The sequence below is a fragment of the Gopherus evgoodei genome, chromosome 1 (assembly GCF_007399415.2).
Source record: "Gopherus evgoodei ecotype Sinaloan lineage chromosome 1, rGopEvg1_v1.p, whole genome shotgun sequence".
In the NCBI taxonomy this organism is placed as follows: Eukaryota; Metazoa; Chordata; order Testudines; family Testudinidae; genus Gopherus; species Gopherus evgoodei.
The window spans coordinates 276,162,905-276,189,846 of NC_044322.1; the positions used below are offsets into that span (position 1 = coordinate 276,162,905).

At 46.4% G+C, this 26,942-nt stretch overlaps 1 protein-coding gene across 1 annotated transcript in view; it reads right to left on the reverse strand.

Moving 5' to 3' along the window:
- FAM234B (family with sequence similarity 234 member B) overlaps positions 1–26,459 on the reverse strand; it is a 34,799-nt gene extending 8,340 nt beyond the window's left edge. Inside the window, exons 1-8 of the mRNA XM_030548154.1 lie at positions 26,392–26,459; positions 9,134–9,526; positions 7,902–8,000; positions 5,977–6,165; positions 3,921–4,051; positions 2,984–3,131; positions 2,448–2,589; positions 1,693–1,836 (exon numbers count right to left, since the gene is read on the reverse strand). Coding sequence (XP_030404014.1) covers positions 1,693–1,836; positions 2,448–2,589; positions 2,984–3,131; positions 3,921–4,051; positions 5,977–6,165; positions 7,902–8,000; positions 9,134–9,526; positions 26,392–26,428 — 1,283 coding nt within the window. The 5' untranslated portion in view covers positions 26,429–26,459. The remainder of the gene's footprint in view (positions 1–1,692; positions 1,837–2,447; positions 2,590–2,983; positions 3,132–3,920; positions 4,052–5,976; positions 6,166–7,901; positions 8,001–9,133; positions 9,527–26,391) is intronic.
- Between the last annotated feature and the right edge of the window lie 483 nt (positions 26,460–26,942).

A 26,942-nucleotide genomic window follows, 5' to 3' on the forward strand; every position in this document is an offset into this window, starting at 1 on the left:
AGCTGTTTGAAAATCCAATAAAATTATATCAACCAGGTCACCGTTATCATTTATTGTATTTTGTTACCTTTTTCCAAAAGGGCAAGGTTTTCCCTAACAGAAGCTGTGTGGGTTTGATTCTACTGAGTGACACTTATCCAAGTGTTTTACTATTCTATCCTTAGGCCTTGTCTATGCTGGGGGGTTATGCGGATGCCAGCCACCAGTACAAAAACCCTAGGGTAAATAGGCAAAGCACCATAAACTGTGGAACTTGTCCCTGATTGAACCTGGGATGCGTAAGCTGCACAATTGGAAACTTCAGCTTAGCCTGTCTCCCCTATGTGTCTGTGCTGGTATGGCTATCCTGGCGGCTGTAACTGGAGCCAATCTCCAATGAAGACAAGACTTGAGAATTGCCATCACTATCCCCAGTAGTGAAGTAAGGCCTCCCAATCTGTTACCCCCAGAATCTTCCTTTGCTCCCCTTTCCAAAATTCTTTAGCCTTCAGGAATAGCTGCTGGGTTTAGATATTGTATGTCTAACACACCATCCCTCCTGCTGTTTCCTGTATGACACTTCCTGGCAGAGTTTGTACTTTGTGCTATGTTGTTTAAGCAGGGCTTTCATTTGTTAAATGAGATTCTTTTAGCCCTAATAAACTAATCCCCTTCTCTACTTTACTATGCATGTTTTGTTCCCCTTTTTATCTACTCACTGAGGGAAAAAAACAGCTAATCTGGGCCTTTAGCACAGTGGTCCTGTACAGGCTGCAGGATGATTCCATGATCTATGTTTCCAACTTTATCTTTCACTTCATCTTCACCATGTACCAGCATAAGTTTTACAATCTGCCCTTTTCAAAGTAATCACTGTATCCTCATAGGTGTATTGCCATCTATTAGGAAACTGCACCCAACTGTACAGTGATCACTATTGGTTAATGAAGATTCTACACTTGCGTCCTGGATAAATTCCTACCTGTTAGTGAACATAAGAACGGCCCTACTCGGTCAGACCAAAGGTCCATCTAGCCCAGTATCCTTTCTTCCGACAGTGGCCAATGCCAGGTGCCCAAGAGGGAATGAACAGAACAGGCACTCATCAAGGGATCCATTCCGTCGCTCATTCCCAGCTTCTGGCAAACAGAGGCCAGGGACAACTAAGTTCACAGCTGTTTCTACCTTTGTAGGTACCAAAACAAGCTTCTTATTTATGCTGTCAACAAATTACTTCTGCCACTTATGCCCAGGTGTACATTCAATCAGTTAATACTAGGGTTGCTGGGGAAATCATCTGTTGTTATTGTCCCAGGACATTTGGCAACTTCCTTAAACTCTTTGAGTGAAATACACCCCTGTGCAGAGGTCCAGCACAGAGCCTATGCACCATCATCTCAAGGGGCTTAAGTGCTGAATAGATCACGTGCTGGTTGCCTGCACAGGGATGAATTTCTTCTTTTCAACATACTAAGATGGACGTCACTTTTTGAATCTAATATGTTGGCTATTCAGTCTGTCCCTTTCTTTCATTCCTTCCCTCTCCCATTCTCCCCTCCCCACAGCACTAACATCCCGACATGCACATGACTCCAGCTCCCTGGTATCCCTGCAACCTTGGGGAATAATTCCCAATGATTCCCACAGGAGTGTGCAAGCCTGGAGGAGAGAAACAGAAAAAGGAGACACAGAAAAAACAAAAGTGTAGCTAACCTGTGAATGTCCTGCAGCTCCAGGTTCCAGCGGGGCTCCAGGTCCTCTCCTCGCAGCAAAGTCAGGTTGTGTTTTGTGGTGATGAGGAGGTCGCTGCAGTTAGTATCTGAAGCCGTCACCATCTGCAGGAACTCAACGCCCCCGCTGGGAGAGGAAGAAAGCCAACATGAGGCAATTGGGCTTCCCAGGTTTTATTTACTTATTTAACTAAAAAGAGCCAATGCCACGCTCTAAGTCTTTGAATATGTGAGAGTCTAATCTACAGAGGGGTTCTATGTTTTTTCCTGTGACTGAATCCCCACTTCACCACCTCATCTAAATTGGGGCCTGCTGCTTTCTCCTTGTTCCCAGCCATACTAAAGGATTTCCCAGGCTCTGCTGGGCATTGAATCACTGTGTGGAGAATAAGGGACACCCAGGGCCTACACGACCCTGGCCCACTCTGCTGTGCACAGACAGAGCTGCTAACTTGGATTCTTAATCATTTAGAAACACTTTCTCCCCCCTGTGCAGGCATATTCCTATGCATGTGTGGCTGTAAGGGGGGAACAAGGGCTCAGAAGAACAAGAAGTTCCCTTTATAACACATGGCATGCCCACTGCAATCACTGGAACAGGGAGGGAATTGGAGTTCTTGATGTCACAGGCATTGCCTAGGTGACTCTGATGGACAGAGATATTCAAGTGGAAAGGGAACCTCCAACAGTGCCCAGGGAGAACCACAGTTTAGCCCAACTGGTGAGACCACAACCCACCTGTAAATGTCAATGAGCTCTGATAAGTTGACAGATCGGCGCTTCTCCCACTCTGGCTCCTCCCGCTGCAGCACAGGAGGGAAGCTGTCACGGTTTCTGGCTTGGGCAAAGAGATCCCTCAGGGCGACTGCTTGGACATTACCTAACAGATACATGACAGAGAGAGCAGAGATTGAGATTCTCACTTGCTGGATAACAATCCTGAGAGCACAAGAGGCTGGGACCACTTGCAGGTGGATAGTGATCAAACAAAAGCAGGAGAACAGTCTCAGCCTCTCCGAGGACAAAACGTAGGAAGATCCGTAGGAGAATCCATGGCTTTGGAGAGCTTCAAGCCACTCCAGTCCTAGGAGCTCCAAGCAGGTATCACTGTTCCTGCACCATTTCCTACACTAGTGTGGGGAGCTCCCATCTTCTCCAACCTGAGCTTCCACCAGCGGAAAGCACGGCAGGAACCTCCTGGCAGAGCTCACTGCGATCCCAGCTTTGAAGTGCCTTAGAAAGGAGATCAAGCAGAGGCCAGTGGCCCATCTTACCAAAGCCAAACAGGATATAGATGGCTCCTTGGCTGGTAATGTGGGCTTGGGGGCCGATCAGTTTTCCTTCTCCATTGATGCTGTACTTCACGGGTCCACCCAGAGGGTTTCCCGTCTTACCCGATACCAGGATAAAGCACAGGTCTGGCTGCAAAGGTGAGAGAGATGCAGGGAATTCTGGGAGTTGACTCACACACAGTAGAAAGCCTATCTGCCCCAGAATGAAAAGCTCTGCCATTCCCTCCCCACACAGCAGCATGTATCACATGACAAATCATTTGGCATCTTTCTTCTTCCCTCCCACCTCTTCTATTTGGTTTCCTGTGTGAGCCAGCAGTCTTGGTCTAGTTCCTTATGTTAAGATATCCTTGTCACAACCTCCCCAACATGCTAGGCACCCTTGTCAGTAGCAGAGGTGCCAGTGAATTAATGGACTTTGGAGCCTGAACTCTCTCATCAACCTTAAAGGCAGTATCTTCTAAGTCATTGTGCATGGAGCAGCACAGGGGAAGTTTGCACCATGAATGCCAGACAGGGACGTCTCTTCGATAGCTAAACAGAGCACATCACTGGGCTGTCAAATTGCCAGCCTTCACTAGTGCTACAAAACCACTTTAAAAACAAAAGCAATAACTGCTAAAGGGGGAAGCACAGGAGAAAGAGAGCAATTATCACGGCTCAGCCAGTGGGCAATGATTAATTTAACAACGACATTCATTTGTCGGCTGATAAAAGATACAGACAATGTAATTACTACTTGATCCTGTTCTCCAGAGCAAGAGAAGGCAATTTTGTACATAAGGGGAATCTGAGGTAAGAAAACTACTTGGATGAAGGAATTTGTGCCCTTCCCCCACTACACTCTCTTTAGACAATGTCCCTGCTCCCCCTCCAAAGATTCAAGACCATTCAGAGCTCTGGTAGGGATGTATCATACCTGGGTCTCTCCAATGGCCAGAACCACCAGATCTCCAACTTTATCCCCATCCAAATCTGGCAGCATGACGGCTGGTGCAGCCAGGGTCCCACTTGGCAGGTGGGCTGGGTTCAGTGTCCAGACGGTTTTCCCTATAGGAGAAGAGAACATCTGAGCACGTTAAGAAAGCAGAATTTATGAGGATCCCCAGGGAGTGTCCAACTAAACCTTCCTGAAGGAGGAAGGGAGAGAAGACACTACTGCCCAACTCCATGAGTAACAAAATCCAACCTAGAGCAGGTGGCTGTGGAATTCACACACAGTGGAAAGTGGAATTCTTTCATTCCCATTGCTGTGAACTGCTTTTGAGTCACAGCCTGCCAATGCTTTGCTTTATTAATGTTCTGACATCTCTATCAGGGTCTGGTTCTGAACCTGCAACTGTCAGGATCAGATCCTAAATAAAAGAGAGGCTTTGCAGGACACCAGCTGTCCTAACTGGCCAGTGGTAAAGCCTGTTTGTTGATGTCACAGCTATGCAGACATTTCCAGGGAACGGAACAGATGGGAACTCGTAGTTGGAGGGAAAGATTTTGGAAATGGATATCTGTGTCAGTTAAATTTCCAGCAGGAAACAGCCCCTGTTGCATCTTTATCCTCTCCACATGGGGGGATAAAGATATATGAGCAGAAGTGATTTTAAACACGGTTTGTCAGTGGGGACCGCGTAGGGACCCAGTAAAAGAGGATTCACACATTTTCTCACTAAAATAAAACACAAGTTCAAAGTAATTCCATATGCTCTCCCTGCCCTCTGAGCCCTTCTGCCAATTACTATACTTTTAGAATCACATTTTAACATGGTTTTCTCCCACTTCTGCTGTGGGAAAGCCTCCCCACCTCTCCAAAGTACAGAACAAAGTTAGGGCCAGATACTGCAAATGCTTATGCTCACAAGTAACTGTACTCACACAGGGAGCAGTACAGAGTTCAGAGAAACTACCCTAACCCTGCAAACACTTATACACGTGAACAGTCTCACTGGATTCATTCATTACAACCGTTTAAAAGTCAGGCTGTGTCGGTCAGTTTTTGTTGGGCATAGAAGTCATGCAACATTTCTATGTTCCCTAACTGAATGAGTATAACTCTCAGAATCAGGGTTCCACTACAAATACTCATTCAAGATCCAAGAATATTCTCCAACATTTGTCTAAAATTCACTGTTCCCATGAACATTTCTGCTAGCAAATTCACTTGCTAGGATGTCCATTAAGAGTAAATATAAAAGGAACATAATCAACATAATCAAAATGACTAAAAATGCAATATTCATTCAGATCTAGTAAACACTTTTATCAACCTAAACTCTCCTGAAGATGGAACTGGCTACAGCATACTTCCCCACCTCTTTCTCTTGATATGATGTTTAGTGCACCTGTGCTGTTGTGAAAGAGCTGCTGCATTCCACTCAAGGGGAGGCTACATTTCAGTGGTAGGTGAAATGACTCCTATAGCCTTTATCTATATCACAGGGATGTTACAGAGCTACATTAATGAAGTGCAAAGGATTACATTACATATTATTCCTTGTAATTCGGTATTTGTTAATGATTAGATCAGGGATTCTCATTGCATTGTGCCCCCCTTCTGACAACAAAAATTACTACACAACCGCAAAAGAGGGGACTGAAGCCCTAGCCCAGCCAAGCCCCTCTGCCACAGGCTAGGGGGGCAGAGAGGCAAAGCCAAAGCCCAAAGGGTTGAGCCCCAGGCAGGGGGTTTGTAACCTAAGCCCCGTCACCCAAGGCTTGGGCTTCGGTCCTAGGCGATGGGGCTCAGGCTTGGGCTTTAGCCCCAGGCCCCAGCAAGTCTAAGCCATCCCCAGCAACCCCATTAAAATGGGTTCGCGAACCACTTTGGGGTCCTGACCCACAGTTTGAGAACCCCGGGATTAGATCATCTTCTGTATTACTCTGCAGTTTTCTTTTAGCTATGGACTTGTTCCTATGTTGCTACCATGGTGCTGAATTATTCAAGGTGATCGGTTCATCCACTCAGTCATGCCTGGAACTACCTGAGGAGGCCTGGAGAAGGCTGAGGAATTTGGATGTTCCAGTCACGAGGCAGCCAGGCTCAGCTGGGGCTGTGAGAGTCAGTCCTTTACACTGCACACTCCGAGTCTCTTCTGGAATGTGGCTGGACCACAGGGTGCTGCCGTTCATACCCGAAAGGGCCATCACAGTTACCGATGGCCTAGAAACACCTGCAGACACACAAGAGGGGCAGTGAAGTCCCTTGCAATCAAAGGAGAGCAACAAGGCAAAGTGATCTCAGGGGAACACGCCATTCAGTTATGCTGCTACTCTGTGCTGTCCCCAAGTGGAAAAGGTTAAAGTAGTTGCATTCAGAAGAATCCCATGAGTTTGGTTATGTCAGTCCCTTGCTAGCTCACAGGAATGGAACTGGCAGTAACTGTCCATAGAAACACCTGAAGTTATGTTTCTCTCCTGGGTTGGCAAAGGAACATAATATTTGTTCCCGAGCACCTACTGATCCATTCAATTCATCATCCGAACTGCTGTCACACCAGACTAGACTACTGTTCTTTTTAATGTTTATTCTTCTGTGGCCAATGGTTAATGCTTAGAAGTTGCAACTACCCTTCTATTAGGAACCTGGCCAGTTATGTTCAGGGTCCTGTATGTTCTGTGATTCTATGGCAGCCTAATTTTGCTCCACAGTCTAAGTTTTTTCTTTTGTGGTAAAAAGCCCCTCTATGTTTCTAGCCTTCACTGTTGTGAAAAATACCTTGAAAGCATGCAACCAGTGTCGAGCAGTGTTGTCTGACTGAGTCTGCAGACAGCACAAAATAATAGCTAAATGGAGTATGAAGTACCCCAATATGTTTTAATTAAATGTTGACTTTAATGCCTAATGATGATAAGTTTAAGGTCAGCCTAACATCAGACATACTGTTCATCATTTTAGCAGAAACATCCAGCTAATGTGCTTACGTCACAACCCCAAACAAAGTCCTCACATCTTCCAAGGTGCTAAGAGCCCCACATGAGTCTTATCCAGATGGCAAAATTTCCAGCTTCTCCCTACCAGCATCTACAGTGCAGTTAATGTGGGGCCAGTACAAAAATCTGCTTCATGTTGAAAACTGAAAATGTGGGAACAGTGTAAAATAAAGAACACGGGGAATACCGCACAGGTTGAGTGATTCATTTTCATATTTAATTCAGTACAAACACAATTTTTAATTGAAATGAACCTGCCATCGGATTTTCTATCTACTGCGCCAGAATTCCTTAGACTCCAGGGACCCTGCAGTGGAATTTACATCTCACTTGTAATGGAGTACATGGCCTTACTGACGTAGCACTATGCCATGGGGGAGGGAAATTTTCCTTCTTATCTGTATTTCTATTACACCAAGCATTGCAATTAGGCACCAGATATTGCCAATACACTCCAACATAACGGGTCCTTGCTTCTTGACTGTGTCTGTGGGACTGGAACAGATTTCATGTCACTACGAGGTGAAGGCTGCTGTGGAGATGCAGTACAATAGCAGCTGGGAAGCTCCAGAAACAGGAGGCTTGGATCACTGGGAAACCAGCAGAATTCAGTGACAAGCTAAGTTATTTCTAGACTATTGATGGGTTATCCCATGTGTTCCCATGCAAATGTTAGCAGAAAAATGAAAAGCATCCTGCTGAGGCGGAGTGGGCTGTTTTACATTAAACAGCCAGGTATGGTAACATTACTACTATTAATCAATATATCAGCTGGGACTTTCACAGCAGAAGTGAGCTGTTTTAAGGAGAGGCCTGAAGGAGGACAGCGTGGCAGCTCTGCAGATGGTCAGGGGAACTCCTCCCATTCATAAAGACTGGCAGGGAGAAAATAAGAAAAAAAAACATTGGACAACCTGACAAAAGAGCCATCAAAGCTGGCATCCCTGACGAAGCAAGTTGGCAGTTAAAATCTTACCCAATACGCTAGCATTCATCAGTGCTGTGAAGGAGAGCAGGATGTCCGGGAGTCCATCACCATTCACATCGGAGAGCTCCAGTGGGAACAGCACTCCACCTGTAACAGTTAGAGCAAATCAGGAGCTGCCAGTAGAATGGCTGCCAAACCCACTCTGCACAATGGGGATAAGGACAAGCATGAACAAAAAGGGGTCTGAATAACCAGCCATCATGGAATCCACAGGAGACCACCGAAGCAGCACTATTCCCCCACCTATATCATGTTCCTCCCCACACGGCACAGCTCCAGCAGCGGGCTCAGACAGAGATCCAGCAAGGGCCAACAGGAGCCAGCAAAGATGATTATTTGCACCCACTGCAGTGATCTGGCACCACATCTGACTGGCTTCTCAGAGCCCAGAAATGGGAGGAGGACAGAAGGAAAAGGAGAAGAATCACATCACCGATCATTGCTGTCTCAGTGGAGATATTAAGAGGGGAAGCACTCTAGAAAATACTACAGATTAACTAGCTATTCTATGACTGTTTGAGGAGAGACAAAGACCTTAGAACATTTAAATTACTGATTTATAGATTTAACAGGGAGAGAAATGTGCAGAGGAAATAATGTTAGTTAAGCCAATTTGTGGACACAAAGGAAAATCCATTCCTCCCCACCCAAGGCAACACATCATGCTTCCCACCTCCCTAGATTTGCTGCTTGGCTCGTACTGAGCATGATATTAACACTGCTGAAGCAGGCTAACCTCACTCTGCCCCCCCACTATTGGCAGGCATGGGTGTGTCTGCCTCCCCCAGCCCCACATGAATGGAGGAGCTTGTGGAATGCAATCTCTGGATAGGGAAGTGATGGGGACCAAAGTGGACTAGCCTATCTATATCTGGGGCAAATTCCAAAATGGGTAACGCCATCCAGGCAGAGGGGTGACATGGGAGGAGAGTCAGAAGAACCCTGCTATTTTGTTGGCACTGGAGAAAGTAAGACCTTTTTGCACAACAGATTTATCTTCAACTGGCTCATGACGTGCCATTTTTAATAGGCAGCAGAGGAAGGCTGAGTGCATCAGCCATATGCCTGTTTATGTCCTCAGAGCATCTGCAGTGAAGAGGATTAAGTTGCTGCTCCTCTGCTCTAAACAAACTCTCCGAGGTGGGTCTTTCCCCCACACCCAGCCTGTGAGCTACCCCCTTCCTAATCTCACACAGCTGCTGTTCCTAATGGTCTCTCACCTGCTTCCTGGCCTAGGTTGCGGTTCCAGGTGTTATGCAAGTCTCTAGGAGGACAGGGAATGAGAAAGGCGCACACCAGCACCAGAATCATGGAGATAACCATGGTAAGCAAAAAGACTGCTGTGCGCAGGTAAGGCATCAGGGAGGAGGCTGCCTTCTGCTCCAGGCTGCCAGTGGCCTCTGCAGGGTACCCATCTGGGGCACTCTCTGACAGCCGCTGCTTTGTCACCTCAACCTCCACTTCTGAGTCTGGGTCCTGCACCTCCTCCAGGGTGCTCTTCCCGTTCTTGAGTCCCCCATTCTTCTGCAAGTTGAGCACAAGGTCATCTTCACTCTCATCGCTGTCAGCCTGAGTGAGGGGGTCATACTCCCCTAGGTCGGGGCTCTTTTTTCCTGAGGAGAGAAGCAGGGAGAGAGAATCAAGCATGGCTGGCAGGAAGGAAAGAAAGAACAAGCTCTCTGCGCTTTCAGGTCCCAAAGGGAGGAGAGTGTGAGAGAGAAGACAGGATGTCTGTATTTGTGTCTACTCAGATGACAGGCATGGCTGGAGGGGATGAAGTGTAAGGGAGAAGGCGGGGTCCATGCACATCCACCTGGTCTCAGAGTGGGGGCTACAAGAAAACAGATTCCCACAGTTTAATTTCCCAAGGCAAAAAACAATTCCAGGATTTGCTTAATTTCCTCTAATGCTTTCCAGGTCTGTAACGAGAAACAGTTCCATGGAGCTATCGTACTATACCTTTAGGCTTGGAAGGATTCGAATCTTATTGCTATACATCGACAAGCGCTGATTTCATTGTACACACACAAACTCATGAAAAAATATTTCCATCAATAATAACTGAAATTTACAGAGAGGCAAAGTAAGAAAAATGCTACTTGTGAACTTATTAGAGTTTGGATTTAAGGATATTACCTTGTGTATTTTTGACATGTGATGTTGACAAATTGGGTTTGAATGGTTATAAAGTTTTAACTTTTTCAGTCTTGACATCTAGTGTCATTAAACAATTATTGGCAGACCCCCACAAATGTCAGATCCCCCCCACCCATAATTTTCCACACCTGTGAAAATGTAAATTGATAAGAATAAAAAAATGCTTAAAAATAAACATCGATATTATCTGTCAAAATTTTATAAAATAAAAATTGAATTCTGCCAACCCTATATATCTTCATGCTTAACCCTCTGCATACCTAAGTCCCACACTCTCCTCAACAATCTCCTAATTCAAAGCTCTAATGATGAAAGAGCCATTCCTCACATGGTAACTTTTATAGTGTATCCATGGCAGGGTCCTCTCTCTCTATCTCATTTTTCATCTGCTCCTCCTCCCTGATCCACTCAGTGATGTCACAATCTAAATTTCTGTGACATCATACCTGCTTCCAGGGGAACAAGCTATGATGCCAGATGCTAAACTGTGCCTCAAGGTGTTTAAAGGAACACTTCGCAAGACATAAACTATATATATATATATATATATATATAGTAATTGCAAAAATGTGTATTGTATCCACCCTCCGATACTATGATGAATGGGAATGATCCAAAGAAGAGAAATCGGAAAGTTTTAGGTTCTCATGATAATGTTAATTCAACCCTACTGCTCAGAAGTAATTTTTCCTATTTGTTTTTCTCTTTAAATGCACAGCTTAGCATGTAACTGTCATGTTGTTCAATGTATAAAATATGCAGTCTGTGCTACACAGCAGAGTTAACATTGCAGCAGCCATCCTTAAATTCTTCAGTTTGGAAAGATTCTTGCAGTATGAGCAGCCAAACCAGTAATCTCTCTCCAACCAGTAGAAATGTTGGAAGTGCACCATAAAAGAACCCTCACTTTTTCCTTTCTTCTCTTATGTTTGAAATTGTAACTTTAATATAAACAATAGGATTTTTTTAATGTAAAAGCCAATCAAATAACACTGTTAAGTCACAGTAAATCCTTAACTGTCTCACTCTAAATAGAAGCAGCCTTAGCTATGGCAACATTATAGTGACATGGGAGCGCTGTTATAGATCAGGGTGTGTCACAACTGCTGTATAAAAGTTGACCTAAGTCCTCTAAAATCTACATGTTTCATTAGATTCCTTTGAAATTTTGTGTGCCTCAGGACTGTGCACAGTAAGGTTAGTGACCCAAATTTGGGGTGAGTTGACAAAGGGATTCCTGACTTACAGGATCCTCTGGAAACTCAGTTTTCTTCTGCTGTCTTGTACTGTTAAACTGAGGGAGATTAATGACTGGTTGAATCACAGACTTCACAAAGGCCATGTCTACATCTAAAATTTTGCAGCGCTGGTTGTTACAGCTGTATTAGTACAGCTGTATAGGGCCAGCGCTGCAGAGTGGCCACACTTACAGCAACCAGCGCTGCAAGTGGTGTTAGATGTGGCCACACTGCAGCGCTGTTGGGTGGCTTCAAGGGGGGTTCGGGGAACGCGAGAGCAAACCGGAAAAGGAGACCAGCTTCGCCGCGGTTTGCTCTCGCGTTCCCCGAACCACCCTGCAAACCGCAGGGAAGGAGACCTGCTTGCTCGGGGGTTCGGGGAACGCGAGAGCAAACCGGGAAAGGAGACCAGCTTCGCTGCGGTTTGCTCTCGCGTTCCCCGAACCACCCTGCAAACCGCAGGGAAGGAGACCTGCTTGCTCGGGGGTTCGGGGAACGAGAGAGCAAACCGGGAAAGGAGACCAGCTTCGCTGCGGTTTGCTCTCGCGTTCCCCGAAACACCCTGCAAACCGCAGGGAAGGAGACCTGCTTGCTCGGGGGTTCGGGGAACGAGAGAGCAAACCGGGAAAGGAGACCAGCTTCGCCGCGGTTTGCTCTCGCGTTCCCGGAACCACCCAGCAAACCTCAGGGAAGGAGACCTGCTTGCTCGGGGTTCGGGGAACGCGAGAGCAAGCCGGGGAAGGAGACCAGCTTGATTACTAGAGGCTTCCTCAGGTATGCTGGGATACCTGCTTATTCCACGGAGGTCAAGAAAAGCGCTGGTAAGTGTCTATACTTGATTACCAGCGCTGGATCCTCTACACCCGAGACAAAACGGGAGTACGGCCAGCGCTGCAAACAGGGAGTTACAGCGCTGGTGGTGCCCTGCAGATGTGTACACCTCCTAAGTTGCAGCGCTGTAACTCCCTCACCAGCGCTGCAACTTTCTGATGTAGACAAGCCCTGAGACTGATGGCTGTAAACTCATAGACTTTAAGATCAGAAGGGACTGTTATCATCATCTAGTCTGAACTCCTGCACAATGCAGGCCACAGAATCTCACCCACCCACTCCTGAAACTCACCCTTCAATTAACGTACCGAATGATAAATTAATCACAAGTCTCGACCTAAAACAAAATGAGTTTTGGACTGAGTGGCCAGAGATTGCTGCAATCTGACAGTCATAGATGGCAATTTTATTTTGGAGGAAATGTAATCAAAGTTTTTCAGGAGAAAAATAGACAAATGAATGCTTCCAGGGAGGGGAGAGGAAGTGGGGGAAAGGGATTTGGGGCTGCAGCGAAGAGAGGGGGGTTATTGAGAGGGAGTTAAATGAGGGCAGGTGATAGAGGAGTGGAAAGAGGTTGGGGGCTCAATTGAGGGAGAAATGGAGGTTGGGGGAGTGGAGGGGTGGGATACTGGAAAGGGGGATGTGCAGGGGGAGTGGCAGAGAAGGGGGGTGGAATAGAGGCAAGAGCACCTGTCGGCCCCACATTCTCCCCTCCCATGTGTGTAACCAGATTTGGGGGGAGGGAGGGGGCGAGGAAGAGCTGGAACCACTAAGGCAGTCTGGGCCACCCATGTGAGCTGGGATATGGGAGGTCTTGCCCCCTGGGGTCAGTACGCAAATTGCAGGACATGATATGGACAACTGCCTAAATGACTCCTATCTCCAGCATATCTTTTCCTGTTCAGAAAACTAGGAAATTCAATGGCAAAAATCTATCTTGAGGTAGAGCTAAGGTTGCTTGGTGGGATGTTGGTCCCTCACAGAACACTGAGTTGACCAAAACCGAAAACTTCCGAAACCCAGGAAATGCACAGTTAAGGTTACGGCTTTGGAGAAGGTGAGAAATGAGGACAGGTGTAGGCAAACCTCAGACTGGTGGTTTGAGAAAATCTGTATTTTACTAGACATGGCGGTGAGGAGCAAGTGGCTACTTGCTGATCTCAGGGCAGATTAATGTGGTGTTTCCAAAGGCACAGAGATTTGGAACTGACAGCACAAGTACTTTAACTCACAAGCGCCGGCTTCCTCCTTTCCACGGGGGCGCTCAGGCCCTGCCCCCACTCCACCCCTGCCTTGCCTCTTCCCAGCTCTGCTCTGCCTCTTCCCACCCAGTTCCACCCCGCTCCTCTGAGCGGTTCCTGTCCCCACTCCTCCCACCCCGAGAACCGCCTGCACACTGCAGAACAGCTGATTGCGGTGGGTGGGAGGCATTGGGCAGGAGGAGGGAGCTGGCTGCTGGTGGGTGCTAAGTATCCACTAATATTTTTCTGTGGGTGCTCCAGCCCTGGAGCACCCACGGAGTCGGCGCCTATGCCTTGACTGCTGAGGGAAAAGAAATATGTGCGCTGCCAGGGCTCCCAAAGTGTGGATTCTGGGCTATTCCTGGATCATGAGACTGCATGAGTTTGTGGGAGAGCAAGGAGTACACCATGACATGGGGACTGCTGCCTACACACTGAGTTGGGTAGAGAGAGATGGCCTGCACTGGGACACCATATTTTGTCCTCTATGCAGTGTCTAACAACCAGTTATTTAAGAATCGCTGTAGTGTCTAACAAGTGATTTAAGAGATGATCTACCGGACTTTGTGGTGATTCACTCAGGCAGAATCTGGTATGAGAGCAGATTTAAACTGCATCAGAGATCTATATCCAGGATCTGTGATAGTTTTCTCTGATTTGGTTGAATGCCTGAATAATTGCTATATATAATATGAAAGCTATGAATAAGTGCTGGAATAACATTAATTGGGAAACTGAAAGGGCCATAGCTGCTTGGAAAAAGGGCACAGAAACATTACAAATTCTGACACCTCATGGTTTCTTGGCAATGGGGTACATTTATTGGACAGGGGAATCTTTCTCTCAAACATAAAACTGTCAGTACCCTGGAACAAAAACACTGTCTGTGATTTCTCTCCCCAGTCCTGCCACAAACTCCACCCTCCAACATCTCTGAAACATGACCAGGAATACCATTCCACTGTAAGGCCTGGTCCACACTATGCAGTTAAACCGATTTTAACAGCGTTAAATTGATTTAACGCTGTACCCGTCCACACTACAATGCACTTTATATCGATTTAAAGGGCTCTTTAAATCGATTTCTGTACTCCTCCCCAAGGAGAGGAGTAACGCTAAAATCAATATTAATATATCGGTTTAGGGTTAGTGTGGCCGCAAATCGAAGTTATTGGCCTCCGGGCGGTATACCACAGTGCACCATTGGCCGCTCTGGACAGGTATCTGAACTCAGATGCACTGGCCAGGTAGACAGGAAAAGCCCCGCGAACTTTTGAATTGCATTTCCTGTTTGGCCAGTGTGGAGCTCTCATCAGCACAGGTGACCACGCAGAGCTCATCAGCACAGGTAACAATGCAGTCTCCTGAGAATAGAAAAAGAGCTCCAGAATGGACCGCACGGGAGGTACTGGATCTGATCGCTATATGGGGAGAGGATTCAGTGCTAACAGAACTCCGTTCCAAAAGACGAAATGAAAAAATATTTGAAAAAATTTCCAGGGCTATGATGGGAAAAGGCCACACCAGGGACTCAGTGCAGTGCAGAGTGAAAGTTAAGGAGCTCAGACAACCATACCAGAAAACCAAAGCAGCAAACGTAAGATCCGAGTCAGGGCCAAAAACATGCTGCTTCTACGCTGAGCTGCATACAATTTTAGGGGGCTGCGCCACCACTACCCCCCCCTTGTCCGTGGATTCCGAGGTGGGGGTTATAATCTCAACCATGGCTGAGGATTCAGCGGAGGGGGAAGATGAGGAGGAGGATGAGGAAGAGGAGGACGACCTTGCAGCGAGCACACAGCACTCCGTTAGCCCCAACAGCCAGGAGCTTTTTGTGACCCAGACGGAATTACCCTCCCAGCCATCCCAAGCCACTAGCCCAGACAATGAAGCCATGGAAGCGACCTCTGGTGAGTGTACCTTTGTAAATATAAAACATGGTTTAAAAGCAAGCGTTTTTTCATGATTGATTTGCCATGAGGGCTTGGGATGCATTCACAGCCAGTAAAGTTACTGCAAAAGTTTGTTAACATGTCTGGGGATGGAGCGGAAATCCTCCAGGGACATCTCCATGAAGCGCTCCTGGAGGTACTCCAAAAGCCTTTGCAGAAGGTTTCTGGGCAAGGCAGCCTTGTTCCGTCCACCATGATAGGACACTTTTCCAGGCCATGCATGTAGCAAGTAATCAGGTATCACTGCATGACAAAGCATAGCTGTGTATGGTCCCGGTGATTGCTGGCATTCAAGAAACATCCGTTCTTTATCTCGCTGTGTTATCCTCAGCAGAGTGATATCGTTCATGGTAACCTGGTTGAAATTAAGGAATTTAATTAAGGGGACAGAGATGGCCATTTTCCTACTGGGCTGTTGCTTAAAAGAAATCCTTCCTTGCACGTAGCAAAGCGGGGGGAGGGGAGGAAGGATAGCGCTGAGCTTTTTAGTGTTTGGCCAGCAGGAATCTTCCCAGCCACCAGCCACACGCTGTGGGGGCGGGGGGGAAAAGGGGGTGATTAGCAGTGATCTTCCATGATACCAGCCATGCGGTGGGGGAAGGGGTAAAGCAATCCTAGAGAATTGGATTGGGGAGGGGAGGGGTTGGCGTCTGCTGCTGCTTGTTAACAGGAAAGAAGCATCAGAGGGTACTGTGTATATGAAGGCTGGAGAAGCTGTGGCTTACCATGACCGCATGCAAGCTGAATTGTGATGCCCGGACCTGCGTCTGTGAGATCTGTAACACCAGAGCCGCAGGCACTCAATATTAAAAGTTTCCAAATGCGACCTTGTAGTGAAATCACATGTGCTATGTAAGGTGAATAGTGTTGTTCACTGTGAAAGAGTATAACCATTGTTCTGTAAAATGTATCTTTTTAAATCCTTCTCTCCCTACTTTCCCTCCCTCATGCAGCTGCACATTTTTCAAGCCTCCCTACTCCATCCCGAAGGCTAGCTCAGATAAGGCGGAGGAAGAAGAGGATTCGAGATGAAATGTTTTCTGAAATCATGGAAGTAACCCGCAATGAAAGAGCTCATCTGAAGGAGTGGAAGGACGTGGTAGCAAAGTACAGGAAAGAAGCCAGTGAACATGAGGATAGGAGGGACCAACGTGAGGATAGGAGAGACGCTCGAGATGAGAGGTGGCGGCAGGAAGATCAGAGGTGTAGGCAGGAAGATCAGCGGTGGCGGAATGCAACGCTGGAGCTGCTGCGTGATCAAACTGATATCCTCCGACGTCTGGTGGATCTTCAGGAAGAGCAGCGGGGTCACAAGAGTGCCGCTGCAGCCCATGTTTAACCACCCTCAGTACTCACCACGTTCCATATCTTCCTCACCCAGACGTGTAAGAACGCGTGAGGGAAGGTTTTGTGCACCCGCCCACTCCACCCCCGTGGACAGTCCAAGCAAAAGGCTGTCATTACATTGAAATGTGCTTAATGGCCTTTTCCTTCCCTCCTATCCTCCTCCCAAACCACACCTGGGATACCTTGTTAATTCTCTTCCTCTTTTTATAATTACATGCTTTTTAAACGATAGTGACTTTATTTCCTTAAGCAAGCTGTAATTGAAGGGGGAGGGTGGGTTGCTTACAGGGAAGGAGTCAATAAAGGGGGGAGGTTCATGAAGGGGAAACAAACACAGCAGTCACACCGTACCCTGGCCGATGATGAAACTTGTTTTCAAGGCTTCTCTGATGTGCACCGCTTCCTGGTGAGCTCTTCTAATCGCCCTGGTGTCTGGCTGCGCGTAATCAGCGGCCAGGTGATTTGCCTCAGCCTCCCACCCCGCCATAAAGGTGTCCCCCTTACTCTCACAGAGATTGTGGAGCACACAGCAAGCAGCAATAACAAAGGGGACACTGGTTTGGCTGAGGTCTGAGCGAGTGAGTAATGTGTGCCAGCGAGCCTTTAAACGGCCAAATGCACATTCTATCACCATCCTGCACTTGCTCAGCCTGTAGCTGAACAGCTCCTGACCACTGTCCCGGCTGCCTGTGTATGGCTTCATGAGCCATGGCATCAAGGGGTAGGCTGGGTCACCCAGGATAACTACAGGCATTTCAACATCCCCAGCTGTTATTTTCTGGTCCAGAAAGTAAGTCCCTTGCTGCAGCTGTTTAAACAGAGTAGTGCTTCTGAAGACACGAGCGTCATGAGCCCTTCCTGGCCATCCCACGTGGATGTTGGTGAAATGTCCCTTGTGATCCACCAGTGCTTGCAGCACCATTGAAAAGTACCCCTTGCAGTTTAGTACTGGGTGCCCTGGTGCTCTGGTGCCAAGATGGGGATATGGGTTCCATCTATCGCCCCCCCACAGTTAGGGAATCCCATTGCAGCAAAACCATCCACTATGACCTGCACGTTTCCCAGAGTCACAAACTTTTGTAGCAGCAGCTTAATGATTGCTTTGGCTACTTGCAACACAGCAGCCCCCACAGTAGATTTTGCCACTCCAAATTGATTCCCGACTGACCGGTAGCTGTCTGGCGTTGCAAGCTTCCAGAGGGCTATTGCCACTCGCTTCTCCACTGTGAGGGCTGCTCTCATCTTGGTATTATGGCGTTTCAGGGCAGGGGAAAGCAAGTCACAAAGTTCAAAGAAAGTGCTCTTACGCATGCGAAAGTTTCGCAGCCACTGCGAATCGTCCCACACCTGCAAAACTATGCGGTCCCACCAGTCTGTGCTTGTTTCCTGGGCCCAAAATCGGCGTTCAATGGGTAGAACCTCCCCCATTACCAGCAGGGACTCCAAAGCGCAGGGGCCCACGGTTAGGGAGAATTCAGTGCTCATGTCCTCATCACTCTCGTCGTCGCGCTGCCATAGCTGCCTCCTCCTCGCCTGCCTTTGCAGTTCATAGTTCACCATAGACAGCACAAGAATGCGCGAGGTGTTTACAATGTCCACAATTGCGCTATTGATCTGAGCAGGGTCCATGCTTGCTGTGCTATGGTCTTTGCTCAGTTCACCCAGGAAAAAAGGCGCGAAATGGTTGTCTGCTGCTTTCAGGAAGGAAGGGGTGAGACTGTACCCAGAACCACCTGCGACAATGATTTTTGCCCCATCAGGCACTGGGATCTCAACCCAGAATTCCAAGGGGTAGGGGAGACTGCGGGAACTATGGGATAACTACGGAATAGCTACCCACAGTGCAACGCTCCGGAAATTGATGCTAGCCTCGGACCATGGACGCACACCGCCGAATTTATGTGCCTAGTGTGGCCGCGTGCAATCGATTTTATAATATCTGTTTTATAAAACCGGTTTATGTTAATTCGAAATTATCCTGTAGTGTAGACACAGCCTAACATAGTTGTCCTTCACTCCAGGCACTGCAGGCAAGTTGAGTTATAGGATGGGAGGAAGAAAAGCAACAGAAGTGTTCCTATACCATGGAGTGAAGAATTCAGGGAGCTGTGTTCCTTGCTTGTTGTGGAGGGTGCTGGGTACAGTAGTGGATTGAGAGCCAGGCTGGAAAGGGGAATGCAGTGAACAGGTCAGGGGCATGGTTGGCGAGATCTGGATTGGTGGGGTCCAACGCATGTGCGTGTGGAGGCAAGCTGACTCAGTATGCAAATTGCAGGACATGATATGTACAACTGCCTAAATGACTATTAATTCCTATCACCAGCATATCTTTTCCTGTTCAAAAAAACTAGAAAATTCAAAGGCAAAAATGTATCTTAAGGGAGAGTTAAGCTTGCTTGGTAGGATGTTGTCCCCTTGCAGAATGGTGAGTTGAGCAAAACTCAAAACTTCTGAAACCCAGGAAATGCCCTCTCTCAACAATGTCGCAATATGCTGTTAACACACATACCTTTATTCTGCCAACCCCCACAGTTGCTGAAATGTACAAGCTCTTCAACTCCTTTGACAACCCATTCACGTTCACCCACATGATTCCATCTTACACTATTAAAGGACAAAAAAGGTTGCCCATGTAATATTCCCTCTGTTCCCTAGGAGCTGACAATAGCCAATTGGAATTATTTGCACACACTCAAAGTGCAGTCAGTGTGATACATGTGCCTACCCTAAATGGTGGAGGCAGCAGTTGGGGCTGCTTGGTAAAAGTGCATTTGTGATAGGAGGGCGTAGATTACTTTGAGGTATGTGGCAGACCTGTACTCATAATATGATAAAATCTATGTTTTGCATCTTCCAATGTGCGTGAGAGCAAAGGGAAGAGCTACATGTGTAACTTCAGGATCCAGTATGCACCACTTCAATGCAGAATTGTGTACATTCTATCAGCAGCAGGGCACAGGGCTCTCATTACAAAGGGTATTGTCCATAGCAAGCTGGGATATGACAGCAATCCAAGCATTTATTATCTGCATGCATTCCAGGTAACGTGTGTGTCATAAACAGATAGTTAAGGGTTAATGTCTCTTTTACCTGAAAAGGGTTAACAAACAGGGAACCAAACACCTGACCAGAGGACCAATCAGGAAACAAGATACTTTTAAATCTTGGTGGAGAGAAGCCTTTGTTTGTGTTTTTTTGGGTTTGGCTTTGTTCTCTCTGGGTCCTGGAAGGGACTAGACGTGCAACCAGGTTTCTTGCCAGTCTCCCTGCTACAGTCTCTTAAACATTCAGAATAGTGAGTATTTTAGTAAGAAAGGCGGTTATAGTCTTTTGATTGTTTTTCTGTATTTGCAAATGTGTATTTGGCTGGAAGTATTTTAAATTGTATTTCTGCTGGAGGAGGCTTTTTCTCCAGTTTCTCTAAGCTGACAGACCCTGTAACTTTTACCATCTAAATTGCAGAGATAACTTTTACCTTTTTCTTTTTTTTTTTTAATAAAAGTTTTGCTTTTAAGACCTGCCTGATTTTTTTCCCCTTGTTGAGGCTCCAAGGAATTGAGTCTGTACTTAACAGGGAAGGGAGGGGAGAAGGGTGGAATCCCTTTGTTTTGATTCACGGAGCTTGAATCTGTATTGCCTCTGGGTGAGGGAGAAAGGGGTGGGGGGGGGAAGGGACATTCCTCCCTGTTTTAAGATTCAAGGAGTTTGAATCACGGTAATCTTCCAGGGTAACCCAGGGAGGGAAATCTTAGGAGAGGCATGGGTGAGGGAAAGTTTACTTTCCTTGTGTTAAGATCCAGTGGGTCTGGGTCTTGGGGGTCCCCAGGGAAGGTTCTGGTGGAACCAGAGTGTATCAGGCACTGGAATTCCTGATTGGTGGCAGCTTATCAGTTCTAAGCAGGTAATTAAGCTTAGAGGAATTCATGCTGGTACCCCAACTTTTGGACTCTAAGGTTCAGATTGGGGAAAGATACTATGACAGTGTGTCAGGTGTAGCTGCACTGAATGGTGGAGGGAGTAGTTAGCTCTGCTTAGTAAAGGTGTGTTTGTGAGATCTGTGGATTACTTTGAGGTGTGTGACACAGCAGTGACTGTGACATGAGAAGTTCCATGTTTTGCACCCTCTCCTGTGTGTGAGGAAAGGGAAGAAGTGCATGTTTACCTTTAGGATGAAGTATGCACCATTTCTATGCAGAACTGTGTAGGTTCTGCCACTAGCAGGGCACAGAGCTTTTATTACAAAGGATATCAGCAGTGAAATGGAATACGAAGGGATTCTAATACTTTAATGATGGTTAAGTGAAAGTGTAGGCTGAGACAGTATCCTGTGAGTAAGTGGAGTTGTACAAGGCTGTGACACGGTTCTTACAGTGCACACATGCAGTACTCTTTTTGTGAAGTTAGCTAAGTGTGTCAGGATCTGCAACCTCCTGAATCTTATAATGCCCAGGGTCAGAGCGAGTATGTGCATATTTAGATGTTGCTGAAAGAGGAAAGGTGGCATGGATAACCCTTTCCCACTTCCAGCAAGTGTTAGCTGGAATCCTGTGGGTGAGGGTGAATGGGTTGTACAAGCTTTTCACCTACTTTTATATTTCAGCAACTGTGGGGTTGGCAGAGCAAGGTATGTATATTAATGGGGCACAGTGGAGCATTGCTGAAAAAGGGCTGAGTTAAGGTTGCACGGGCAACCTTAACAGTGCATTTCCTGATTTTAAGATGTTTTGAGTTTTGCTCAACTCAGTGTTCTGCAAGAGGACAACATGCCACCAAGCAACACAGCCTTTGCCTTAGTTTTTTGCCATTGCATTAGGTGACGTATCCTTATCAAAGGAGATACGTGTCATATTTAGCTAAGGTCAGTTATCTAAACTCACTTCTAAAGCCACTTCTATTGTGATCTATGCCTGTCCACACACAGACTTGCACCAAACTAAATCAGTTTTCATTCACACCTGTGGACATTTGGGTGCAAGCCTGTGTACAGACTACCTCTTACTTCCCAGTTCTGCATTGGCATCAGCATGGAGCTTCACTGACTGCCATGGAGCTCGGTGCATGGAAAGCCGTCTGCCCAGAGAGACCACAATGCAGAATAGGGACATATATTTCCACATATATAAATCTCTCTCTCCTGTTGTGCCTCACGCCATGCTTCACCCAGTGGCACTTTAATTTAAAGAGAATTCAGGGCTGATAAAAGATTTCATGTCGTCCACTCTGGAGATTGAAGTCTATCGAGCAGTCACAACATTGGCAGTATAAGCTTCCTCCATTCAATCACCCCTGTCCTGGAAGGGTCACCTCCAGGGATGAGAGAAGAGCTCAGACTCCAAAACTAAATCAGTCTATGAGCTCCCTTTTGGGAGCACCCACAGAGATCCCACCTGTGGTACAGGTTCTGTGACAAGGACACCTTTCCTGCTACGAACTGGTCTGATGTCCCCAACACATTTGACATGGGCTAATAGATGCAGTAATGGATTTTAGCTCTTAATGACCTAGGTAAAAATGAACCAGTGACCTATACGTTAGAAGTTCCATATTATATTCTTAATCCTTTGAGCCATCTACTATCTCCCCTGAATAGGGTCCAGTCTGAAACTGACAACCTAAAGGTGAAAGGCTTCATCGGTAATGGAAAATGGAATGTGATTCTCTACAAAGTCAAAGCATTAATTCTAATTTTATTGTTACAATCTGTCAGTGTTTTGTACTTCTTGCAGCAGACATGTCAGTGCCACTCCAAGGGCTGGACCAAATTTTCATAGAGATGTGCCTGAGTTTTACATTCAGGCAAGATCATGTGTGCAGCTACATTTTCAACTCACCATACTTAAAGATGCAAAGCCCACTAGATGACCAAACAAGCATGAAAATAAGTGGGTGAGCCATGCTTTCAGGCCATCTATTTAAGCACCCAATTGAACTTTAAGTAGAGAGACATAAATAGCACTAAGATCTGTATAAGTCAAAGCATCCACCCATTTAAGGAATTATGATTTATTGAGAAGCTCTCCACAGATCAAAACCATTTGTTTTCTGATCACTGGTCCTGGACCAGCGCTTGGAGAAGTTGACTGATCTTCCAAAGAATATCTAGCACTGCCTGGTTCTGATTTATCAGTGATCAGAAAATCTGATACCTTGTGCAATATCAGATATAAAAAAGGTTTTCAGCTTTCCCATGATATAAAAGAGGTTCCCAAACTATAGTCCATAGACCAATTGCAGGTAGTCTGTGGCCAAGCTACTGATCACATGCTACTGGGCTTTTTGTTTCCAGACATTAAAAATATTAAATACTAAGGGGAAGATTTTCAAAGGCAGAAGGTGGAGTTAGGAGCTCAACTCCTGCTGACTTTCAATGGGAGCTGGGCACCTAATAGCCCTGCCTTTAAAAATCTCCTATTTTCCTAATATTACTTTTCTATGGAAGCTACTGCTGTGGTTGTCATAGGGGTATTGTGAGATCTCACATGGGAGAAAAGGTGCTCCATTCATGCAATTATAAACTGGAGGTGAGGCATACATTAAGGACGGTATTAAAACTACATCAACATTATGCAAAGTTTAAAGGTTTGCCGTTTGAGAGATATCAAGCTATCCCTGATCTCTTGGCCAAAAGCAGTGGTTTTTTTCAGCACTGGTTTTAGAGTGAAGAGAGCAAACCCTGAACTTTACACCAGTGTAATTTTCAGTGCTTGATTTTCTTGATGATTAAAAAACAGGAATCTGCTTCCAATATTCTTTGAACCCTCTTTGGTGCCTGTCATAAACAGATAGCTAAGGGTTAATGTATCTTACCCCTGGAAAGAAGTAACCTGAAACATCTGACCAGAGGACCAATCAGGAAACCAGACTTTTTCAAATCTGGGTGGAGGGAAGTTTGTGTCTGAGTTCTTTGTCTTCTGCCTGTCCCTCTCGGCTATGGGAAGGATTTTTCTATTTCCTGCTTTCTAATCTTCTGTTTCCAAGTTGTGAGTACAAAGATAGGTTTGTTTTTTTTTTGTACTTACATGTATGTAGTTGCTGGAATGTGTTAAATTGTATTCTTTTTGAATAAGGCTGTTTATTCATATTTCTTTTAAGAAATTGACCCTGTATTTGTCACCTTAATACAGAGAGACCATTTTTATGTATTTTTTTTTCTTTTTACATAAAGCTTTCTTTTTAAGACCTGTTGGAGTTTTTCTTTAGTGGGGAACTCCAGGGAATTGAGTCTGTGCTCACCAGGGAATTGGTGGGAGGAAGAAGTCAGGGGGAAATCTGTGTGTGTTAGATTTACTAGCCTGACTTTGCATTCCCTCTGGGTGAGGGGGGAAGAGAGATTAGCTCTTGGTACTTCTGTTTTCCAAGGCTGGAAACGGGGAGGGTGGAATCCCTCTGTTTAGATTCACGGAGCTTGTTTCTGTGTATCTCTCCAGGAACACCTGGAGGGGGGAAGGGAAAAGGTTTATTTCCCTTTGTTGTGAGACTCAAGGGATTTGGGTCTTGGGGTCCCCAGGGAAGGTTTTGGGGGGCCAGAGTGCCCCAAAACACTCTAATTTTTTGGGTGGTGGCAGCTTTACCAGGTCCAAGCTGCTAACTAAGCTTGGAGGTTTTCATGCTAACCCCCATATTTTGGACGCTAAGGTCCAAATCTGGGACTAGGTTATGACAGTGTCATACTTCGTTTTCTATTTTTTGCTCTTAGGAGCTGGCTGATGCCACATATACATATCTAAACCCTTAGGGAGATAAGATAGCACATATTTGCAAAATTAATGAAAAGTGAAAGAAAAAGCAGCTATAGGAAAAACAGTTCAGACTTTTCAAGGCTATTGAAAGCTACATTCTGACTATGTGTTAGTCACACAAGTAGGGTCTTAAGTGTACACATTAATTTGAGCACAGATATAAGGATTATTTTTTGTAAATCCACTTGACAGGCCTTGGTTCAACTAAAAATAGCTTACTTTGTGTAACCAAATTAATGTCTTTCAGTTGCAGTTGGATACACACTATTAGTTATGTCAAGAAATTTAGGGAGAAGTTTGTCTTTGCAGTTGCAAAATGCCCCTTTGGTCATATATTTATAACTCTCCCATTTTGTACTTTTATTTTTCCCAAGTAAACAGCTTTGAACAACTGGCCCGTCCTATTTAATCAAACAAATAAATTGTTCTGTAAATGAAAAAAAGCACTAGGGCAGAGCTTCAGTTTGGTAGAAGACCTTGCTCTGGATTGATTAATGTTTAAGGTGGGGCCTTACAGGTGCCATCACGGTTGGTCCTCATGGGCCAGTGGAGGAAGGCCATGTCAACTGCCTACTGGGTTCCACCTCAAAGCCATGGGAGCACTAAGAAGCTGGTGAGACCCAGCAGGAGGGAGGAGCCCCAGCAGCAGGTGTACTAGTTCTGTTCCAGTTTTCCTGAGTGCAAGCAATAGACATGAAAGTTGATGGGGCACTTTCCCATTGGTTTAATATTGCCACCTGTATTGGCTCCAACCGTTTTCTAACAAAACCTTAGCAGCCTGTTCCACAGTAAAATACAGACACTCAAGATGTGTTTTCAGTACAGTTCCCTTTTAATGTCCTTACAGAAATGTATAGTTGGCTGTATCTATGCATCCGAAAATATGTGCTTCTCTTAACTAATAGTCTCTTTTCCTGAATATCCTACTACCAGGGTGTAGATACATTTCTTCTCTCCCATTTTTAATACAAATGATAAAATAGAGATTACTGGAAATTATACAGACAAATTTGGCAGGGTTTTCATATTTACCCAGATAAATGTAGAGACAGAACTTGAATTTGGAGCCTGATTTCCAAGAGTAGGTTATTTATAGGAATGATACATACTAGTGGACAAGACAAACATTTATCTATCTTTTTTAGGTATTCATTTTCCTTCATTTATTTTTTACACACTGCATCAGTTTACTGCAAAAGGTATTTAAAAGGCAGCAATTTAAACATTGTTCTAAATCTGTTCAAAATCAAATATGTTCCACAATAATATGAGCTGTATTGCAAAGAGTATGCAAAAATGTCTTGTTACTTAATTGCAGAATATAGCGCTACAACAGTACATGACAGAGTGCAGAGAGACCAAGATATTCAACAGAAGCAGTGCCAGGGGCATTGATGAGCAAATGGACCATCCCCACCATCGGCTTCCAACTCAGCTCCCCCCCTTATGATCAGTGATCCCCCCTTTTCCCCACCCTCAGGTGCAGTGACCCCCTCCTCTCCTTCCCCCCACCTCAGGAGCAGTGACCCCCACCTCAGGTGCAGTGACCCCCTCCTCTCTTTCCCCCCACCTCAGGAGCAGTGACCCCCACCTCAGGTGCAGTGACCCCCTCCTCTCCTTCCCCCACCTCAGGAGCAGTGACCCCCTCCTCAGGTGCAGTGACCCCCTCCTCTCCTTCCCCCCACCTCAGGTGCAGTGACCCCCTCCTCTCCTTCCCCCCACCTCAGGAGCAGTGACCCCTCCTCTCCTTCCCCCCACCTCAGGAGCAGTGACCCCCCACCTCAGGGGCACTGACACCCCCCAAGCCGCCCGGACCCGGATGTCCCTGAGGGGGTCTCTCTCTCCCCGCAGAAAGACCCGGATGTTTTTGGCCCCCGAGGGAGGCGCGGATCGGTCCCGGCCCCCCTGCGCGCAGGGTCTCGCCACATTGTCCCTCCCCTCCCAGACCTGTCCCTGCGAAGCGGGCTCCCTACCTGGCAGCTTGAGCGCCCGGGACAGCACCGTGGCCATGCTGAAGGCGGGCGGTGCGCATGCGCGGCAGCCCGCGGCTTGCTGGGAAGTGTAGTTCTCTAGTAGGGTGGTCACACAGGCTCACGCTGCACACGGGAGGCGTGGGACTAGGCGGAGCAGGGCAGAGACCCCTGCCAGGCACACGGAGCACTTGGATCAAGTTCCCATTGCTCCTGGTAGTTGCTATTGTTATAGTTCTTTTTCATTGTTATTTTAAAGTTGAAGCTCTATTTTAAGATAAAACGAGGGGGGGGGGGGGGAAGAACCACCAGTTACATTTAACGTGGGACTCCCCTGGGCCTCTCTGTGCGAGATCAGGCTCGTCACTGTACAAGCTGCAAAGACAGAACTGCTGATGTCTGCCCTATACAGAGAGACAAGGATCAAATGTCAGGCACACTGAGACACAACCAGGATCATGCTAACTGACAGCAGCATTTTTTTTCCACCAGTCAGCAGCGCCAGACCCAAGTGTTAACAAATCATGAGACTATGCTTTAAATAATGGGAAATG